The 19,704-nt window shown below is 40.1% G+C and overlaps 1 protein-coding gene across 3 annotated transcripts in view; it reads right to left on the reverse strand.

Annotated features, from left to right (window-relative positions):
• Positions 1-4,638, reverse strand: part of LOC424300 (von Willebrand factor D and EGF domain-containing protein-like) — a 162,952-nt gene extending 158,314 nt beyond the window's left edge. For all 3 annotated transcript variants that reach the window (XM_040703814.2, XM_025152679.3, XM_040703813.2), the window contains exon 1: positions 4,243-4,638. In XM_040703814.2, the coding sequence (XP_040559748.1) occupies positions 4,243-4,339 (97 nt within the window). In that variant the 5' untranslated portion in view covers positions 4,340-4,638. The remainder of the gene's footprint in view (positions 1-4,242) is intronic.
• Positions 4,639-19,704: the final 15,066 nt, after the last annotated feature.

Below are 19,704 nucleotides of genomic sequence, written 5' to 3' on the forward strand. Positions count from 1 at the left end.
GCCATTGGAGTTTACAAGGAAGATGAAGAAGTGTTCAGCATTTCTAATACACTCCTATTTCCCGTGTTGGCCTTTGTTGCAGTCATGAGCTGTGCTGCAGTTAGCAGGGCTGGGTTGTGACTCCCGAGGCCTTGGTACAGATCTCCGTTCTGCCCAAGGATTTTCTGAGTGACCTTGAGCCACTTCACGTCTCTATCCCATCTGTAAAACAGAATGATGATGTTTCCTCTCTGCAGCAATTTGTCTTGTCAATTTAGGAACAAACACTGATTTGTCTTGACTACTTGCAGCTCCTATCGATTGCAAAGGAAGTTAGATGTATACAATACCTCTTAGTAGTTGGCATTTGGAGACAAAATAACTTTGAGGAACCGGACCATTAAGGTAAACATTTTGTCCATGAATGTCCTATGCTGTTGTAAACAGTGTCTAATAAAATGATCCTTGATTTTAGTGCAGGGTAGAGTAATAAATAGCTGTTTAGAAGTTTAAAGAGTGTGTACATTTCACAGGTCAGTGGGAATAGACAAAGCCTTGAGAAGCAGCCCTCTAAGACCAAACATATTTTTTAAGCCTGTAAGCCTTTGAAAATAAACATTAGTTTCATCATCACATTGGAGGGCTAAAAATCATTTCTCTATCAAACCTCAAAGCACTGACATCCAGTGGGGATATACTGATGCTCTGCAGGAGAGACAGAGACATACTTGTGAGGTGAAAGAGATTTCTTCAAGCTCAGATGGCAACAGCAGCCCCATTTTGCCTTCTTCATAAAAGCACTATCCCAGCAGTGAGGATAGCTTTGTCATCTTTCAGGTGAAAAAAGAGAGGAACGCAAAAGCTATCAGCAAACACAAATCACTGTACAACCTGGCTGCTAGCTCTGCATTGACTGCATGTAATCAGATAAGACCACATTTCACTCCTGAGTCAAACAACACAAACTGGATTAATTCCAGGCCGTGAGGCCAATGGGGTTACCTAATGTTGACAAAAGCCTAAATAAGAGAGTAGTAAATATTACCCTGAAAATACTTTTTGATTATTGAAAAGAATTTCAGAATAGAAACACATTGTAAATGTTGTTCCTTACCCTTTGGCGGTTCTTACTGCGTGTTAGCCATAAAGCCAGAGAATCTTGGTTTTACTTCTTTAGGAAAGTATTCAGCAGGGTATCTTTTGGCTGCGCAGTGTTGTAAATGTCATTTGCACAGAGTGAAGACATAGAGCCAGAATAATCCCAGTGTAATTTCTTAAGTCACTGGAATGTCCCTGACCAAGCTCACTCATGGCCTTGGGTGGTATTTGGGATTACAGAATCATAGAATGGCCTGGGTTGAAAAGGACCACAATGATCATCAAATTTCACCCCCCCTGCTATGTGCAGGGTCACCAGCCACCAGACCAGGCTGCCCAGAGCCACATCCAGCCTGGCCCCAAACGCCTGCAGGGATGGGGCATCCACAGCCTCCTTGGACAACCTCTGTGCGAAAAACTTCCTCCTAGTATCAAACCTAGTCCTCCCCTATCTCAGTTTAAAACCATTCCCCCTTGTCCTGTCACTATTCACCCTCATAAACAGTCGTTTCCCCTCCTGTTTATATGCTCCCTTCAAGTACTGGAAGGCCACAATGAAGTCCAACCACGGGTTTGCCTTCTGCAGTAGGTGTATGCGGCAGGTGAGGAAGCTCCTGAATAATTTGAAACACTCCATCTGAAATACTCATGGGGAGACATTTTCCCAGCTTAACACGTTTTTTGCTTAATTCCCAGCTCAAGCAGACTTTTGCTGAAAGCATGGAAAGTTCATAACGCTCAGATTTTACAGCAGAAGCCCAAAGATGAGATCATGAGTTGCTTGTGGGTAGTGTGCAAAGCAGATTACACAGTCTGATTTTCATTTTGCTCTTCTAGGGAAAGCAAGAGCAGCATTTATAACATTACAAGACACACTGATAATTTTTCCATGCTAGACTATTCTCATTTATTTTCTTAAAGCCAATCAGATCATTCAGCTTATTTGAGAATGCAAATGCCGGCTGTTGGCACCCAGCCTCCCCACCCTCACCATCCTTACTCTTCTCCTTTTCCTTCACTTCGGGACAGGCTCCAATTTTTCTTATCTGGTTCAGAGTTGGGAAAAATCCTCAGGAGTGAAGTTGCAAAAAATTAGTTGTATCTGACTTTACCATCTATGCAACACCTGGCAGTGTAATTTTCCAAAAATTCCAGTGGATTTTGTGAGCTTTGATGGCAAGTTGCTGCCTTCGCATGAAACGTACCCAAATTCAAAACTTTTCCAATTGCACACTATGAAAAAGTTCCAGAAGGGACAGGGAGCAATTCCATCTCAATGATGATGTTGCAAGCAGCTATTTTAAGATGGATATTTTGGTCTAGAATACCTCCATAAAAACTCCATTGTCTTCTTTTTTTCTTTTGATCGACTTATTTACTGAATTTCATCTTAGAAAAGTCTGACAAACTGTGTTGTGTCAACCCTCCCACATCTATGATTCACTCAGTTGCTTTTGTGCCTAATGCTTCACTTAATCTTCTACCCAGAGCAGCTATGGACGTTATTGGTAACCCTTTCTTGTTCTTCAGTCACAAGAAATGATGGAAAACCCTAAATAATGTGAATATCTGCAATCACTGGGAGCTTCATTCCCTAAAATAAGACTGCGGAAGATGATAAATTTCTTTCCTGATCTTTAAAAGACTTTTTCATCTTCGTCTCCCTCCTAATGAGGCATCTGCAAAAAGCTGTTTGGTCAGACACTCCTTATTCATAGTTAAATTCTTATGGGATTAGTAGATTTGCTATACTCAGAGTACAAAAGTAAACAGCATATGGCTCTGTTAATATCCTTATAATGTCACCACGCAATCTGTCAGAATGCAAACTTTTCTGAGCAGTTTACTTCGAGTTCACAGTAAGAAAGAAAAAAAAAAGTCTTAAGAATTCTTCTATATCACCTAAGAGACAGTGAACTGTTTTCTGATTCCTGTTCTGTATTTCCAGCTTATTAAGTATGTTGAAGCATAATACCTCCAGTAACAAAAATACAGTGGGAAACCGGTTACTTTGTTACAAGGAGTTAAAAGGTCATTTCCCCTTGATGAAAAGCTTGTTCTATCAGATAAGGAGCTGCTACACTCCATATCACTGGCAACCCTTCAAAAGGATTCAGAAATTAAAGGCATTGTTTGAAGATAAAGGCGAGAAGGTCATTTGCCTTGTGTTTAGTCCTGCAAACCTTGCTGGGTGACCCTTTGATATTCAAATGAAGAGCGCTTTAAATTGTTTTATCTTCATACAGCTAATGAGTGCTGGCTGACAAACACCTTTAAAACTGGTCGAAACTCTCCTGGAATTTAAATACGAAAATATATTGCAACACATCTCCATGTAGGCAGAGGACCTCCACAAAATTTGCCCAGGCTATACCCACAATCATGACAGCACTGTGCTTTGGTCCTATGGCTTTTCTTGTTCTTGTTTTTGTTTGTTTGTCTGATTGATTGCTTTAACTCTGTTTAAACTCTGTTTTTACAGGCTGAATAACATCTGACATAATTTTCATTGTGTTCTTGCAGTGGATTAATAAAGCTGAATAAACAGGTTATGTATGTAAAATCTACGTCCTCTTTGAGCCCTGTGCCTTGTACAGTGAAACGAGCCTTGCAATTAATGCACAGAGTAGCAGAAAAACTACTTATGAACTTTTTACTGCCAGAGACTATATAGTTGCGTATTATTATATGTGTAATTAACTAATCTGGAACATTGCTCTGATATACAGTGTGTGCACTCCTTTCGTTAGAGGAATAGATTCTGATTTTAAAGCTTTTTCTTCTTTTACGATTCATTTATGGGAAAACATTATGATTATTCTTTAAATCTCTTGAAATTTTCTTGTAAGAAGTAACACTCTTCAGAGGCTTGCAATGTCTCTATTAAAAATAAGACACCACACAACCCTCCTCTAAGGGACAATAAACATTGTGTGCCATAAGCATGCCTGGCTGTCGCTGTGACCTCCTTCATTACCTTAGAAGCTGCTTATTTTAACCTTACTTCTATTCTATTTTGGCCACTCTAATAATAGCCCTCTATCACTCTAACCCACATTCAATAGTAAATGTAAACAGGATCATCTCGGTTTTAAAATACACGTGAACTCTGTCTCCCAGTTGACTATCAAATAATTAAAAAGTAAAAAAAAAAAAAATCCTTACCTAATGGAGCTGACTCACTGCTAATGGCCAACAGGGGAATCCAGCAGAGGCAGGCAACAAGTTGGAGATGCTGGTGGGAAGGTAAGGGCTGCTGCATAGTGTCCAAGGCAGCTTTTATCCATGCATCTGCAGTTGCTTAGAAGTTAACTTTTGAAGTCCTAAACTTTGCAGGAAAACACATCAGCCTGCCTGCCTGCCTGTTGCAATTTCTTTCTTTCTTTCTTTTTTTTTCCCTCTTTCTTTCAATCCAGTCTCTTGGAGAGGGCTTAATGTGTCATTAATCCCAGAATTTCCAAGAGGGAAGCCCTCCAGCGACACACAAACCACACTCACCCCCCCACGCACACAGCAGCCGAGCGCATGTGTCCGTGCAGCTGCTTTCCCTGCAGCTGCTCTGATTTACACACCCCGTAGCACACCCGCGCACACACGCACCCACACAGGGTGAGAACAGCGCGTACAGCCAGGATGGGTGGTGGGAGGTGAGCCTGCAGAAACTGGGGCTGTAAACCGAACCTGCCTGCTCACCACGTTGTCAAGGCAGGCAACACTGACTTCAAGTCAGTTACATCTGACATTGTGTTTTATAGGAAAGGAGTATAAAAATGCTAAAATATGCGTACACAAGTAGTTTGTTTTTAGATTCCACTGCTGCAAACCTGTTACAGAATCGCTCTGTCCCGAAGGTTTGTGTCCTGGGTCGATGTTATCATTGCCTGCTATTTTAGAGAATCATTGTCTGCTACCGAAATAAAGCCTGCCAGCATTTGGTCTGTCAGTTCTTTGTGAGAAACGAGATGTGTGCTTCAGAAGGTTGGAAAACAGAAGGTTGGAAAACAGAAGTGAATGACAGAGAAAGAATTCAGTCATTCGTGCTTTTCAGTCACATTTTTCATAAGTCTTACCTAATTTTAAAGTGCCTCAGCATGGGTCCCTTTGAGCAGTGTTTATTGTAAGGCAACGTATACTGTCAGCCTAAAGTGTGATATGAAGAATTTGCTATTAAATCACGTTCTGTGCTCTGTATTTGTGCCATTTTATTCAGGGGATATTGTATTCCCTCGCACTGCTCAGTGTTTTCCATACCTGCCAGTGGTTCTTTTCTCTGGCTTGTCAAGTTTGATTATTTTGTGTCTCCTTGTTTAAGCGAGGATGTGGTGAATTATCTGATGATATAGTAATAAAGAAGTCTGTAAACAATCCACTCACATCACTACAAGGAGCATTTTCTTTAAAAATGTAAACAAAACCATTAAAAATGTTCCACAGCACATCCAAGGAGTTCCAAATGCTATTCATTTGTTTTAACTACATCCCTTGAAGAAATTTACCACTGGATTCTGTGAGACCTATAGATTATTTGAGAAGAACCTTCTAAAACCTCTCTCTTAATTTTGACTATGGATTTAAATGTCGAAGAACAGCTGCTTAGAACAGTCTTATGGGATGAGCTATGTCACAGGCCTGAGTTATAACTCTACAGCTTCCTAGGAGTCTTTCCACTGATACTACTGACCTCTAGAATATATTCCTTCAAGTTCATTAAGACTCTAAACCCAGTTGTTCTAACCATTTTTTCTAAGAGATCTTCATTCATTTCCTTAACACGAATGTATGAAAATATTTGAAAGGGTGATGAGGCCCTGGCACTGCTGCCCAAAGAGGCTGTGGGTTCCTCATCCCTGGAGGTGCTCAAAGCCAGGTTGGATGGGGCTATGGGCAGCCTGATATGGTGGGCGGCAACCAATCCACAGCATGGAGGTGGAAATGGATGATCTTTAAGGTCCCCTCCAACCTAAGCCTTCTGTGATTCTATGAGTCTAAAAAGTGTAACTCTAATGTTTAACTACGGGGATTCATGAAAATCTCTGAAATCTGTTTTGGACTGGGATGAAATGAAAATACTGGCAAGCAAAAGCAATCTGCAACAAAGTGAGAAAGCTTTCGGCAAACACTCCAGCCATTATAGGTCTTTTGTATACAGAAAGAAAAAGTAACTAGCCGAAAAAAGAGTCAGTTAAAGATATTCAAGATCTACTACATAGGAGAAAAAGGAATGCTTAAATCGGCTTGCTTATCTCCTTACCTGTTGTCTCCTTAAGCAAGTTTCAACCAGAGGGAGAATTCTGAAGGTGGATACCACTGGTACAGATGACGTGAAATTTTACTGTCCCAGGCAGGAAGTTTCCCTGGGCTGAATTTGGCTCCCTTCAATCTAGGAGGACAATTTCAGGTGAGACAATAATGTGCAAACATACCCCACCTCCCAGCTCAAGACGAGGCCTTACCTAAGTCAGAAAAATAACAAACAGGCCCTCCTTCCTCCCCAAATTATTAATCCAAAAAAAAAAAATAATATATATATATGGGAGACTAAAGCCATGGAGAACCTGCAAAGAAGTACTGCAGAATGCTCTCTCAGTTCCGACACCATTAGCTTCAGTAAGAGGAGAAGTGGAAACTGCCCAGAAAGTTGAGGACACTTGACACAATTAGCTTCATTGTCTATACAACAAGACAACACGACTCAGAAGACTTTACACTAATCCATCTTGTACTGCGTTCATTTTGAATAGTAGAGATGAGTATGAGGAGTTAAAACCAGCCAAAAGTCACAGCTGGGAGCTGGCAACGGCAGTTCAGCCTTAGCCAAAAATTGTTCGATGGATACGCATGTTAGGTATTCAGATTCTCCCCTTTACAAGAAAGAGACAGTGTTTGCCTGGAAGATCCCACTTGGCAAGCTGGCGTTGTGGGGCTGGGAACTGGCTGCAGGAGCTGGAAGGGCTGGAGGGGATGGGGCAGCCAGTGGAGATGTGGGAGGATGGCAGTGGGAAGAGCAGTGAGCTTCTTGCAACATTTTGCTTTTTGCTTCAGATGCAGAACTATACTTCAGGATGGGAGTGAGTGATAATATAATTGTAAAAATGCAAATAACTCAGAAGCCTCCAGAGATATGGCCTTCTGACACTTTGTTCCAAATATGAAATGCCCAGGTTCCTGAGTTGGTGTAGGAGTTTTAAGAGCTGTACACAGAAGTGCTGGGCAATAGGGAGGTTTTAAGGGAAAAATCCCACCACTCACATGTCTCTTTAGGGCTATGTTCTAGTGTCCATCTACCTGGATCACTCCAGGAAGGAGATGAGACTGAAACATCGCATCTCTTCCTAAAAATTGAGTATGACTAGGATTTCCCTTTGTTTGCAAGCCAGCAGAGAGCTGTACTGTCCTTTTTAAGCACAGGCACTCATTAGAAACTGATCTAGAAATGACAGTCTGAGTTTATTTCTTTCTGCTTCTTACGAGGAGTATCTTCACTATGAGGCTGTCCCTTGGGGTTGCTTTCTCGGCAAAGAGAGGATTCATTATTCATGGCTGGCAAAGATAGCATGACCCTGCATGTACATACGCTTTGTTAGTAGGACAGAGTCCTTCAGAGGAAAAAGACATATCATTTAATGGCATAACATTTTCTGCAAGTCTGAATGTATGCATTTACTTATACCAAAACCCTCCTCTGTGCTTTCTGTTTGCTTGGTTTATCTGACAGAAAATATCTGCCTCATTCAGCAACAAAAAATAAACTTGTGCTCCTAGAGTCTGTACCTTTTCTCCTGATATGGGCTGCCCAAGTCCAGGGACTTGCAACTTCTCTGCAGTTTCAGAAGAGGTGGAAAGCCCAACATAGCAGATTTTAACCAAGTCCTAGCAGTCTCAAGCATGGGACCCATCCCCAAGGATTCTACAAAAAGGGCCAAGAAGGTTCTCCGTTCTGGAATTCTACTCTGCTCTCATTTCTGTTACTCATCTCTGTCCATATATATGTTGGATAAATACCAAACAATATTATTATATCCAAAGTACAGTGTTCACTTACCTTGATGTTTCAAACAACTATTCTTTATCTTGCCGCAGTTATTTCAAGTAAATGAAACTAAATGAGAAGCACTTCATCTCACCTTGTGTCCAGTTTGGGGAAATAAACAATGGTCACACAGTTATTAGAGCTGGCACTGTCCTCTGTTTTGTTGTCTAGTGTACAACAGACCTTTCAATTAACAGAAGTCATTCATTTTCATGAGTCTGATTCTTCAGAAAATAATGTGAGAAGCAGTGCACATAACTCACAGGACAAAGCTCTTCATTTAGCGAGAACTAACTGCCATTTTTAGAATAATAAATCATTATACAGAAGTATGTTCCCCTTCGCACAGCTCCTGGAGAGCAGAGAGTGATGTGCACATTCAGCGGGTTTATCCTTCAGTTTCTAATTTCCTTGTGGGAGAACTCTAGTGGATTTCAGTACAGTCCTCCTCATTAGCTGATGGGCCAAACTATGGGCATTCACACTCTAAAGAAAATAAAAGATGAAGAAACCCACTCATTATTTCTGTATTTTTAAGGGTAAACAGAGAATAAGTGCTTAAGCTCTGAATGAACCTCTTAGAGAAATTAAATCAGTTCCTTCAAACTACGTTGCTGTTTGGAATGGGTTGAGGTTGGATGAGATACCTGATCTGACCTGACGCACACACAGCTCGGGGTGCTCAGCACATTTCTCTTGCTCCTCGTTCGCCATGTGCATTGCCCTGGCCATCTGAACTTATGGGCACAGCATGCCCTTATTAAATTTGCAGCATGCACCATCAGTGCCCTTCTCAGATGGATTCTGTCATCAAGCCAGGTGACAGGATCTCAGTAGCCTGCAAGTCAGTATGCACTAGGGTTGTGCCATAAATGAGGTGAGCATTCTTCATGGGAGCTTCTTATTTAACTGGAAAATGCCAGGCTATTGCAGAGATGTCAATATAAATCACATCTGTAATACATCTCTGGTACAGAGTGCCCTAAGATATACCTAACAGAATGGCTGTCATTGTTCAGCAGCTCCACATAGAAAAGTCCCTTTTGGTTTGAAGATATTGGCAATTAGTAAAGACTAAGAAAAAGAAGAGACTCATGTTCAAAAGGCATATACTGGAACCAGCTGGGGATTTCTGATCAGAATCTATTTTCAGAAAAAACATGTAGATTCCACAAAATCAGTAAAAAGGATTTTTATTATTTTTTTTTAATCTTTCTTGCTCTTAGATCTGCTCAGTATGTGTTTCCTTTTTTTGTGAGCTTCTCTAGTGTCAGAATTGGTCGTGGCTCTGTCTTCCACAGGGAACTGCTTCGTTTATTGTTTCATTTCAGTGAAATGGAATATTTGGTTGAAAAAAACACCAAAAAACCATCAACCAGACATATACACACACACACAAATAATAATAGTAATAAAAATCCCCACATTTTGATTGGTTTTCTTCAAAATTAAGATGAATAAGTATGGAAGTATCACAGTACTCTTCGGGAGTGGAAATTCTCAAAACACTTCTACATTAGTGCATTAGTCCAATAGCACAGCATAGAGCAGAGAAAAGCAATTGGATTTCTACTGATAAATGCCTTTGCCTGTTCTTCCAAAGTCTTTTCTTGACAAGATAACAAAAAGTAGGAGTAAGAAAAATGTCTACTCGTAGCACTGACTATGGACAGATCACACTAATACAAAACCCACTGTTACTCAGAAAAATTGCAGACAGGATTTTCTGAGAGTCAACTTTCCATTGAGGAAACAGTTTCCTTTGAAACAACATCAGAAAGGCGTTTCCCAGGAGTTTCTTATCAGTGTTAGCAGTGTAAAGGCTTGAGGTGGGAAGGGGCTGCTCCTACCTTGAACCCTTCCATTCAGCTTTTTTCTAGAACTTTTCTCTTTGAAGAAATAAAAATCTTTAAAGGTGAACAGTGAGGTGCCAAACCCCCAACATCTTCCAGCCAGGAGCAGTAACAAGAATCAGAGCAGAACCACCAGGTTTAACAACAAAAGGAGAGAATTTGGCTTGGTCTGAAACCAGCATAAACTGGTATCAAAACTCTGACTGTCCATATATCTGTCATCTCTTCTTTCATCCTCTTATTCCATCCCGGCCTTTACAATGTGATCTTATAAGAGGATGTATGTGAGCAGATGTTGTGTTCAAAGAAAGCCCAATTACTGTGAGCAGCCTTGGCAGGGCTCTGCTCTAGCAAACCTGGTGGTTGCTTCTATTTCTTCAACACAGATGTTGTATCTTTGAGACCTTTAGACTGCTGAACAAGCAAGTGATGCTGGGGGTCAATAAAAAGCGTTGTTGTTGTAATGAAAATGCAATATAAATAGCATTAAAACGTAAACTATGACTAACTAGTGGATGATTGACAACATAGATCAGCCCCTTAATTTGATTACAGTTTTCTGCATTCATTCAAGAAAAAAAAGTTACAAGTATTATTTCTTTTCAGATATTATAGATAAAGTATTAATCAGGATATTCATCAACATCACATTAATCTGAAGGATTAGGAGACAAGGATCCCACCATAAGGACAGTTAGATTCCTCCACAGGATGCTTCCAATAACACATAGTTTTAGGTTCTCCTAGAAAAATCCCACTGCACCACCGCAGAAAAAACCAAGTCACATCAGCCTAGTTGTCAAATTCCCTCTTTCCTGCCACCTGCCTCATACACAAATAGGAAATGAGTTTTAACAACTTTGTTGAAGCATTTACCATGGAACAAACCAGAATTTTATTTCAAGCTCTCAGTAACCTGTGTTTTACCCTTTGTCCTTATCACAGAGCAGGTTGCATTGGAAAGGACAGAGATTCATTGTGAAATACTTTTCTTTCATTTCTTCATAGTTCTGATAGGTGATGATTTTAAACATTTGTGCTTGTGGTACTTACTTATAGTAAGTGATAAATTATATGTTACTACAACAACAATTCCATGAAGCTGAATTGCTTTTTTAGTGAATTTATTGCCTTGAAAGGTAACAGATTGATAACACAAGAGAATTAAATCCTCTCTTTATCCCCAGAGCAAGTATAATATGGGCATTACAAATATTTTCCAAACCTATAAATCAGGTATGGCACCCAGACTATCATCCACAGGGACCTACTACTCCTTGTTTTTTTTTCCTAAAACTCCTTCCTCTACAGATTTTACAGCATGCTTCAACTACAAGAACAAAGGGTAATAGTACAGCTTAAAAACTTCTCTTTTCTGTATTAAACAATAATTATCAACTTTCTGTATTAGAACAGGTATGTAAGGAATGTTAGCTGTTGGTGGTTAGTGTTGCCTTGGAAGGTAGAACAGGAGCTTCTGAAATACAGGTCATAAAAAACATCCTTTCAGCCATGAACAGGAAAATCTTCACATTTTATGGAAACAGTTTTTTCAAGATCTTATCTTTTTACTGGTAAAATTGTCAGAAAGCTCAAAGTAGTTACCAAGTTCAGCCCACCCTGAAAATAACTGAAACTAGAGAAGTGATCATAGAATCACAGTCATCAAGGTTGGAAAAAACCACTAAGATCATCTAGTCCAATCATCAAGCCATCACCACCACATCAGGCAGTTTTCCTCTGGTACATCCACTGCACTGATTTCAGTAATTTATTTATATAATTTGTACACATCATCTTGTGGAAAAACCAAGCTATCAACAGTGAACTCAGAAAGACCTCCCAGGAGCAATGGGCCAATTTACAGTCAGCCCAATCATTTATTTCTGTAAGACTTCCTCTTTTCCATACTCTCAACAAGGGGTTTTTTGGATTCCAGGTTTTCAACTTTTGAAATGTGTTAAAAAAAAAAATATCAACCCATTACCAATTTTTTTCTGAAGAAAATTATGTAGTGGGAAAAGCAGATGTTGAATAAAAACAGTTGCACTCCAAACATTATTATTTCAGCTCTTAAAAATAACAGTTGTCTTATAACTTCATCTCTCATGAAGAGATTTCATCTCACTCACCTACCTGTGAAAAGTAATAATGTTTATGATAACATTTTAAAGTAAATGAACATTCTACTGAAGTTTTACGGCTTCCCCCCGCCCCCCCCCCCCCCCCCCCCTTTCCACTAAAGGTGAGAATTCACTCCAAATTTCACACAAATTGGAGTTATAATTTCATTTTACAAACCTGTTTTGCTTTACAGGCAATAGATAATGGGCAGCTTTTAAATAATTACATTGCTTAAAGACAATTAGTGTCTCTCAAACAAGCCTCCAACAGGCTATTTTTTTTTAATGCTTCCTTTCTTTCAGCCTAACTTCTGTTATCCATTTCAAAAAGCATGGGCATTTTTATGACCTCATTTCAGACTAGTTTTTCTTAGCCACTTTTTAAGGGACATTTTACCTTGAGAAAAGTAGCCCTTGGCTTCTAACGTTCATAATATTCAAAAATAGCCTAGAGTCTGTAACTTCTATTGCTCACTACTGCAGTTTCTTTTCCACCTATTCATTTTTACCGGCAATACAAGATTTGCTGTTAACTACCCAACAATTCCTTGGTTGCTGCTTCTGAGTGTTCAGGAAAACACTGCAAATGTAGTAGAGAAAATATTTCATTTTCCAGCTTTACACTTTGTCTCAGCTCAAATTGGTACAATACAGGCACTGAAATTAGTAGTTTGCCACAGCAAACATCATTTAAGCATTATGGTATCTATTTATATAAAAGCAAGGAAAATGGTTTTGCTTATTAGATACTTTAATCACATTTACTCATTTGGATTTTAGAGCATTAATGTCACAGGTTAGGTTTTGCACAGCTGACTACCTATTAATTGAATACTCTAATTCACCCTCTAATTCTGTCTTTTAGCGGTTGAAAGACCATTAAAGCACCTATTTCTCTAATAGCTTTGTAGGAAAGTTAATGTTTGTTGCTGTTTCAACCCAACTGAATCTTCTGCTCATCGTCCAGCTGAGTGCTCTGTTGTGCACTTTTTGGTTTGAGTTTGGTGCCAGAGCACCACAAAGCGCTTTGTAAGAAGTACGTTGGTAATGGAAATAAGACGTGCTTGCTCTGTGTGTAAAGCATCCACAAGAAAGCACTCCTCTAACAGTTTCCTCTCAGCACATACTATTCATCTAAGATCACTTATTAATCTAAAATAATGGCCTGAAGTTTCTTTACAAATTAAAAAAGACCAAAATTAGGGCCAAATCCTTTGCCTATTCAGCTCAGCAGACGGGACGAAGCTAAACAGGGTCTCAGAAATTTGCACAGAAGATAGGAAAGCATTTTTCCCCAGCACAGAGTCTCCCCCAGAGACTAAAATCCTCTGCTCCAAGATGAAGCAGGTCAAGTTACAGGACAGTTATCTTTTTTCAACTCTAAAAAAAGAACGGATCTTTTGCACCTGCTAAGATTGCTTTTTGACTTCCATGCTGTGAACCTGTAAACACTGCAGGCGATGGCATCTCACTGAAGAGGATACTCAAGAGGTATCATTAAGAGACATGGGGCTTGCAATGCTTGTTACAGCGTTTATTTTTTAACACGTTTAGTAGAATTGATTAAATATCACCAGCTAAATTATGACTAAACACCAATGGCTAAGTTATAAAATCAGCTACCTTGATAATACTGTCTAAATGTGCTTTGCTCCTTTGAAGGCTTTGTAATGTATTACAACTTGCCCATTTTTGTTAATTACTCTAGAATATGTCAACTCACAATGTTGCCTGGCCTAAAGTCAAAAGTAACAAAGACTTTGTTAAATAATTAGTCTTAGACTATAGAACAAAGTCATCCATCATCGAGTCATGGGTTTTGTTTTGTTTCCACTAAATTGTTTCAGTGTAATTCCCTTCGGTAATAAATCTTAAATCTATGACATTCAATAACATCACAAAATACTGAATTTACTGTATCTATTTAAATGTAGGCTAAATGCCTATATGAAAACCAAGACCTTGTACATCCGTTTGAGGTATAATGGATATAAAATATTTAAGACACAAGCCAACTACTGCTTAGATGAAGAAGAAACTTCTCCAGTGAACCTGTTATTCCCTGGGTGCTCATTAGAGTTTGCTGAACTTTTCTTGGAAGCAGCTGGTGCTGGCCTGTGCTCAGCAAGTTGAACAACAGCCTGGCTCATCACATCGCCAATAAGTCTCTCACAGTCGCAGTGGGTCACGGAACAGAAATAGGCTGTTTCGTGGTGCAGGAGCCATTGTGTTAGCCATTATTTCAGCCATTGGATAAATGGCTTCCCTGGGTAAGTAGCCATGCATACGGTGTCAGGGATGAACAAATGAGGGATAAGACGTATCAGTTACGAGTATGAGAAAGCTCAACAGCCACTTTGGGAAATCATGGCCCACTTTACTGCATGGCTTGATAGGTCCAAGAATCTAATTCCTATTATACTACTCTTCTTTATTTTTTTTATTTAATTAAATTATTTGGAAGGTGAACAGATTAAAAAAATGAGTCAGTTTCATAAGCTCACAAAGTCATGATAGTCCGTGGACTTCTTAACAAGAAATGGGAATGTCTTGCAGCACATTTTGGTTTTCTTCAAACTCTGGGTTCTAAGAGAGCCACTTTGATCAACTTTGCTATTTTTGTTGAAATTAATGTGAATTTTCCTGATTCTACGAGATGAATTGTGAAGACATCTTTTTCACGAGTTTCTCTGAGACAGACTTGCCAAAGAATATGTAGCAGGGGAAAAAAAGGGAAAATTATTTTTTCCTGGTATATCAATATGAATCCACGTCCTGTTGCTGTAAGTCACGCTGATAGTGCTACCAGAATGTCCCAAAGAGAAGATAAAACCCGAAAGAATCACATAACCTCTGGCTTCATGGAATATACAGACAGCTTTCAGCCTTTTGAGAAATTTTGATTATTTTGGAAGGTGAAGACAAGACATAAACGCTATCTGATCCAACAGCATGCCAAAGGCAGTGAGTGAAAGCATTGGTGGCTCAGAAAGACCTGTCAGAAATTTCTGGAATACCTGCAGAGTTTCAGCAATGCTTACAAATTGCAAATGTCATTTTGTGATAGGCTGGAAATAATTAAAAATGGCTAAATGTACTGCTTGTAAATGGGCTTGCTGAAAACTTTGATCACAGACAGAAAGGAATTCTTTTAAAAACCTACTGTTAACAGTAGGTAAAAAGTTAATGAGAAACATGTAAATAATTAATTCTGCCTCTAGAGCCAGAAAAGATTTGTTGTTACTGTTAATGGACTCACAATATAGGTTGCATTCTATTTTCTGCAGCAAGTACTGGATTACTTGATCTTCATACAAAAAGAAAGTTATTGCATCGATATGGTTTGATATTCTTAATAAAAATATTTACCTAGGTTAACTAAAGAGACTTGCTTTGAAGACAGAAGAGCTAAATCGATGCTTCAAAATAAGTAACAGTCAAATAAAAAATATTTTCAGAAAGCTATTGAAGAAAAACATGCAAAAAAAAAAAAAAGCCTGGTACTTGATACTTGCATGAAAGCTAATTGTAAAGCTAAAGAACTATTTAAGATGATCCATCGTAATAATGAATTAAAAAGAAATGTCTCCTCCCTCCATATGGTATTCTTTATAGTTATGTCATCAGAAGATGTAATACCCCTCCTTTACTTACATACACAGAGTATGCAGCTATCACATCTTGACAGTAAATTAAGTCAGAAATATGTGCAGGATATGTATAGGAACCCAGGTGTTCAGAAGCACCAGGCTGGTTTCAGATGCAATCATTTCACTACTGAACTGAAAATATACTCTGCTTACGTTATTTGATAAATATTTTGGCAATATTATAATACTCTTGCTTTTCACATTATGATATTAAGTAATGTGATTGCTCTCAGTAGTCCTATTAAAATAATTCGTACTTTCGTGCAAGCTTGCTGCGTGTGTTGTCTGCAGAGTATTAGGAACTGGGCTGAGAGAGAGATGCACCTTTGGGACAATGGAGATACCACTGCATAAACCAGCATTTAGCTTCAGAATAGGTAGCAGGCTTAAAAATAAAATAAAGAGTACCATCTAAGTCCTTTCTAAAAAAGATAGAAAATCAGCTCTGGGTATGGCTTCGTTCATGCATGACAGACCGATCATATCTAATCATAATAAACAAACAGGGACTTCCTTTTACTACTGACAGAGAAAATGCACCTTGGCTATTAATTTTCATTCATATGTAAATATAAACAAATAAATATATTCAGAAGATGGAGGGCTTTTTTTCCCCCAAGAAGGAAAGTATGTTTCTCAGGCTGCGGATTTACCATTGTTCAGCTGCCAAAATGCATGTTAAGGGGATCTAAACTAAAGGCCACCCAGAAAAAATAAATAATAAAAATAATAATAATTAAAAAAAAAACCAAAAACCACCAAAAGTATCCCAGATAACTCTCTTTCAGCTGAGGAAGCCCTGGGCAGGTCCCTAAGTCCATTCTCATCCCTGTTAGTGAGGATTTCCCCAGTCCCCAGTGCATGTGTCCCAAACCAGCCAAGTTCTTCGCCCAGCATCATGATTCCCACCCAGCAGCATTTCACAAGGAGCTTTTATCCTTTTCCCCGGTTGGGGTGGCTGAGGTAGCCAGAGGCATTAAGAGCTTTTATAATGCTCTACAAACTGAAAGAGCTGATGGGGTTGGGAATCACACAGCTCCAGCCATTCTCCCTCTGTAGAAGGAGGAAATCTCACTGCGTTTTGCTGGAGGGCCATTACTCAGCTGAACTTTAGGGACAGCAGCAGATCTTATTGTCTTGTTTCAGCCTTGTTTCTGACTCCTTTGGAAGCTGCTCTCCACTGAGCTGATTGCCAGCAGTCTCTGGGCAGTTGGGCAAGGGAGGCAAAATGTGCTCTGTGAGATGCCAGCTTCACTGTCCTTGGTTTTGCCTTAGGCTGCAGATGTGCCTTAACTACTTGAACTGAGTTGATGGGCTTGTGGCTCCTCAAATCAATTTCGCAGAATACCTCCTATGTATCAGGTACACCCCACAATGCCCCTGGAAATTATTTGTATCAGAAATAAGCATAGAAGGTGGCTACAGCACACCTAATACACACAGCAGCAAGAAATCCTGCAGCATTTATACCTCCTGTACGAACAATTTCTGTGTGTTTGTCACATGCTGCTTCCCGCATCTGGCCAAAACACGCATCTCAACTTGTCAGGGGATGTTGCTATTTCCAGTTTCTGCTTTGCAGGCGTGATGCATGCAACTGTATGTGACTTAGCAACAGATCTGTAAGAGCAAATAATATCAGTCCTGATGGGAATAAAATTAATATATCTTTTACAGGGCACAGCTGGTGAGCTGGTGCTGCTCCCCGCTCAGAAGTGTGATGAAAAATGTTCCCCATTTCCTTATGCGTGTACATCCACGCGAGGCAGTCATTTCTTACTACATATCTATTTAGCTATGTCTCATATGGAGAGCAGCCTGGAAATTCAGTCGACATGAATAACAAAAACAACGAGGAATTACACGATGAGGGCTTATCAGGGTAATGCTGTTACATAGCAAGGGAGCTGTGGCTGGGAGGAGTAGCTCACACTTCTCATCTGCACAGCCTCTCCGCTCGCAGAATTGAAGGCTGCCCAGTAGATGGTGGTGTTATTTCAACTACTCCGCTCCCCGGGAACAGCCGCAGCAGAATTTCACGGCTCCTAGAGCTGCACTCAGCTTCCTCGCATCCCTTCTTGTAGAAATAAAGGTTACTGATACATATGTTAAATTGAACAGCGCTACAATTGTCTTGGTGAAAACGCGGGTGGCAGAGGGGAGGGCTCCTTCTCACAAGCAGGATGGAGTATTCCTTCAAGGGATCTCTTCATGAAATTTCTAATCTGCTCTCTGGCCCCAGTCTGGCAGTGCAATTGCCTCCTTATGGGATCGCCAAGTTTCTCTGCAGCTTCTGTGGGATTACTTAATTAATTACCTGTGGTCTTTGCCATCAATACCTTGGTGGTGTTTTTTTTTTTTCCTGTTGTTGTTTTCCCCCAGTTCACTCAACTTTTAATTCACATCTGCAGCTTCTGGCACTTCTGGCCCTAGCTTTAGGGCACTTGCAGCGCTGAAATCAGTGGGCAGGACTCAAACCTCTGTTTCCAGACTGTTTCCTCTGACATTACAGCCCACGTCACATTATTCCAGATGAGGCTCAGGCTGGACGTTAGGAAATACTACTTCTCTGAAAGAGCGGTCAGGCACTGGAATGGGCTGCCCAGGGAGGTGGTGGAGTCACTCACCCTGGAGGAGTTTGAGGAATGTTTGGACTTTGTGTTGAGGGACATGGTTTAGTGAGAACTATTGGTGATGGGTGGATGGCTGGACTGGGTGATCCTGTGGGTCTTTTCCAACCTTGGTGATTCTATGATTGTGTGTGATCAAGGGGTTAATGCAGCTCTGCAGTCCGGGTGACAGCTATCTCAAGCAGACAGCTATTCACATGGTATCATTTGAGTTGGAAGGGATCTTCAAAGGCCATTTGAACCAACTGCCCTACAATGCACAGGAGCACTTTCAGGTGCACAGTGCCCGGCCCAGCCTCACCTTAAGCGTCTGCAAGGATGGGGCATCCACCACCTCTGTGTGCAACAAGTGTCAGTGCTTCACTCTCCATATCAGAAAAAACTGTTTTCCTATATGCAGTCTAAATTTCTTCTCTTTTTTTTTTGAAACCTTTTCTCTTTGTCCTATTGACTATCACCTAGCCACACAGAGTCAGGTAAGGCACATCAGAATGAGACTGCATGAGAAGTACAGAGTATATTTTTGTAATGTAAAGCAATTTATATTTAAAACATCTGTAATCACAATAGTGCCTTAAATACAATATTCAAATTTCAGCAATAATTTGACAATGATAAATCAGCACATTAAAAACATGTCACTCAGAGAGCAGATGCTCTTTGCTGGGGAAACAAAGTTTGTAATGTAGAGTTAAAATAGTGGTGACAAAAACATGAACATTCATGCACAGCTGGTCTGTGTCCCCAGCAGTGCCAGGATGGGAGCTGAGGAGGTGCAGAAATGCTTCATGCTGCAGCATGCCACTACAGACACCATGACTCCTTCACTGGAACTGCCAAGATTGCGTATTTATAGGATCAGACCCCCACTGATCCTAAAAATTACTCAGCTGCATGCTAGTCAAGTGCTAATTTCAATCAAATCAAATAGGAATATCATCAAATCATAGAAACACAGGATGGCTTGGGTTGGAAGGGTCTTTGCAGATCACAGAACTACAGAATGGTTGGGTTGGAGGGACCTCAAAGAGGTCATGGGCAGGGTTGCCCCCCACTAGATCAGGCTGCCCGGGGCCCCATCCAGCCTGACCTTGGGCACCTCCAGGGATGGTAATTCTGGCTATTTCTTTCTTCTTTGTGTTCCAGGACCAAAATCACCTAATTTTCAAAATATCTAAAATAATTCACAAACTAAAGAAGTCTCAGTAAATTTCCTGATGCACCCCAGTGTGAAAAGAGCCTTTTGATTATACTTGTCTCTAGTCTTTTGAATGACTGTGTACCAATGAACATTTCTGCACAGATGATTAGAAAGCTGCTTTTTCATGTAACCCAATGAAA

This window comes from Gallus gallus, chromosome 7, assembly GCF_016699485.2.
Source record: "Gallus gallus isolate bGalGal1 chromosome 7, bGalGal1.mat.broiler.GRCg7b, whole genome shotgun sequence".
NCBI classification, from domain to species: domain Eukaryota; kingdom Metazoa; phylum Chordata; class Aves; order Galliformes; family Phasianidae; genus Gallus; species Gallus gallus.